This window comes from Zingiber officinale, chromosome 7B (assembly GCF_018446385.1).
Source record: "Zingiber officinale cultivar Zhangliang chromosome 7B, Zo_v1.1, whole genome shotgun sequence".
Taxonomy (NCBI): Eukaryota; Viridiplantae; Streptophyta; class Magnoliopsida; order Zingiberales; family Zingiberaceae; genus Zingiber; species Zingiber officinale.
The window spans coordinates 61971280-61973452 of NC_055999.1; the positions used below are offsets into that span (position 1 = coordinate 61971280).

The 2173-nt window shown below is 42.3% G+C and overlaps 1 protein-coding gene across 1 annotated transcript; it reads left to right on the forward strand.

Annotated features, from left to right (window-relative positions):
• Positions 1 to 206: 206 nt before the first annotated feature.
• Positions 207 to 1514, forward strand: LOC122004373 (probable aspartic protease At2g35615). Its single transcript, XM_042559272.1, has one exon. The coding sequence runs from the start codon at positions 207 to 209 to the stop codon at positions 1512 to 1514; it is 1308 nt and encodes a 435-aa protein (XP_042415206.1).
• Positions 1515 to 2173: the final 659 nt, after the last annotated feature.

Consider the following 2173-nt stretch of genomic DNA (forward strand, 5'->3'; position numbering starts at 1 on the left):
AGATGCCTTGCTCGCATTAATTCCCAATTCCTCTCAGAATATTTAAGTTAAATGAGATTCCAAATCTCACTTCCTTCCAAATTTTATTCAATCATTCTTATCATCAATTCCCATTAATTAAACTTCTTTATTCGCCAAATTGACTCTCTCTATAAAATCAGCGCACTAGTTGAAAATGTATATATCTTCATTAATTATCGCGTGCAATGACAACCATCAGTACCTTCTTCCGCCTCCTCCTACTAATCTCCTTCGTGCCGGCCCTTGTCCCGACAAGCACTGTCTTCGACATCGAGCTGGTCCACCGCGACTCCCCCAAGTCACCACTATACAACAGCTCGATGACGCCCTTCGATCGCCTGCAGACCGCCACCCTCCGCTCGGTCAGCCGAGCTAGCTACTTGGCCCAACGCATCACCATGAAGACCTCCAACGACATAGACGTCAGCGTACGCTATGATGATGGGGAATTCTTGATGGAGTTCAGCATGGGCACGCCAAACCCGCAACATGTGTGGGGCATCCTCGACACCGGCAGCGAGCTAAACTGGGTCAACTGCGTGGGCTGCCAATGCTTCAACAAGACCATCACCCTATTCAATCATAGTGCATCCCTCTCCTACGAGAAGTTAACTTGCAATTCCGATGGGTGCAAGAGCTTTTTCCAAGGTCATTGCGATAACGATCAGATGTGTGAGTACCATTACTCCTACGTCGATGGTTCCTACATAGACGGAATGTTCTCCTCGGACACCTTCCATTTCTACTCGTCAGCTACGAAGCAATTTACATCCATTCCAAATATGCTATTCGGTTGCAACTTCCGGTCCTTGGACACCATCGGTGTCGACTTCGGAAGCACCATTGGGTTGGGCCCCTCACCGCCATCTCTCATCCACCAGCTCGCCCCTAAGTTCACCAGCAAGTACTTCTCCTATTGCCTGGACTCCTGGTTATATGGGGGACTTGCCAGCAGGCTCTTTTTGGGACGCAGCAATACCACTGTCGCCGGAAAGGTGACCGTCACGCCGTTCATGACACAAGATAACTTCTACGCTGTGCAGCTTAATTCCATCTCTCTCCCGGGTGTGTTTGACATCAAGTACCTTACTAGGAGGTCCAAGTTGAGGGCCGGCAACATCATCTTTGACTCCGGCACCGCCATGACCGTTCTAGACAATCAAGTGTTGGACGAGTTGGTGTGGGAATTGAAAAATTACGTTACCTTACCAATTGTGGAGCCGGAAAGAAAATTCAAATTGTGCTTCGATGTGCAGTCGACGGAACAAGAGGAGGAGCTACCAGGGTTGTTGTTCTCATTTGCCGGGGAGTTGGGGAACTTCACGGTGAGCCCTAAAAACCTGTTTACATGGTTTGGTCCGCATGTGAAATGCATGGTGATATTGGGAACGAATGATATACAGGTCTTTGGAAATATTATGCAGAAAGATGTTTTGGTTGGATATGATCTCGAAAAAATGGAATTGACTCTTACAGAGAAAAATTGCATCTAGTTTTACAACCACTAATAAGCATGTATTATGTATATGAAATGCTAAGTTGAGCATTCATATTTATATTTATGGTCATAAATCAAGAAATTTCAATGAAGGAAATGTGCATTTATTTTTTACTCTTTTTTGCAATGATTTAATTAGACAATTTAATTAACTAGGAGTAGTTTGATTGAATATAGTTTTCTTTCTATCTCTCCTTTTAAATGATACTAATTAAATTTACATGTTATTTCTAAATACTAGGAGATGTTTGGAATTTTATATTAAGGTCATTCGAGTTCCATATCCAACTATTAAGAGTGTTAGAGAGGATGAATAATGACTCGCTTTCACTTCGATCGTTGATAGTGTACTCGTCTATAAGATTTTAATGCACAATAACAAATAAAGGATTTTACTTTCACCTGATCGGGTACTTCCTCATAATAAAAAAATCCTCTCTACTTCATTGATCCAATACCAATGAAGCTCTCTACTAATAACGTACCAAAAAATAAGCTCACTTATTTTATTATTATGACTTTGTATACATTTATATCTTGACTACCCAACAAACATCTGTGGTATAGTATTTCAACTACTGTCTATAACTAGATAGCGACCTACACACCCTGTCTACCCACATGACCCTTTCATGGTAGAGCATTCCTCCTGTA

Bases quoted from the DNA above. Each gene is read 5' to 3' on its own strand.
- LOC122004373 (XM_042559272.1), top strand. From the start codon at position 207: ATGACAACCATCAGTACCTTCTTCCGCCTCCTCCTACTAATCTCCTTC.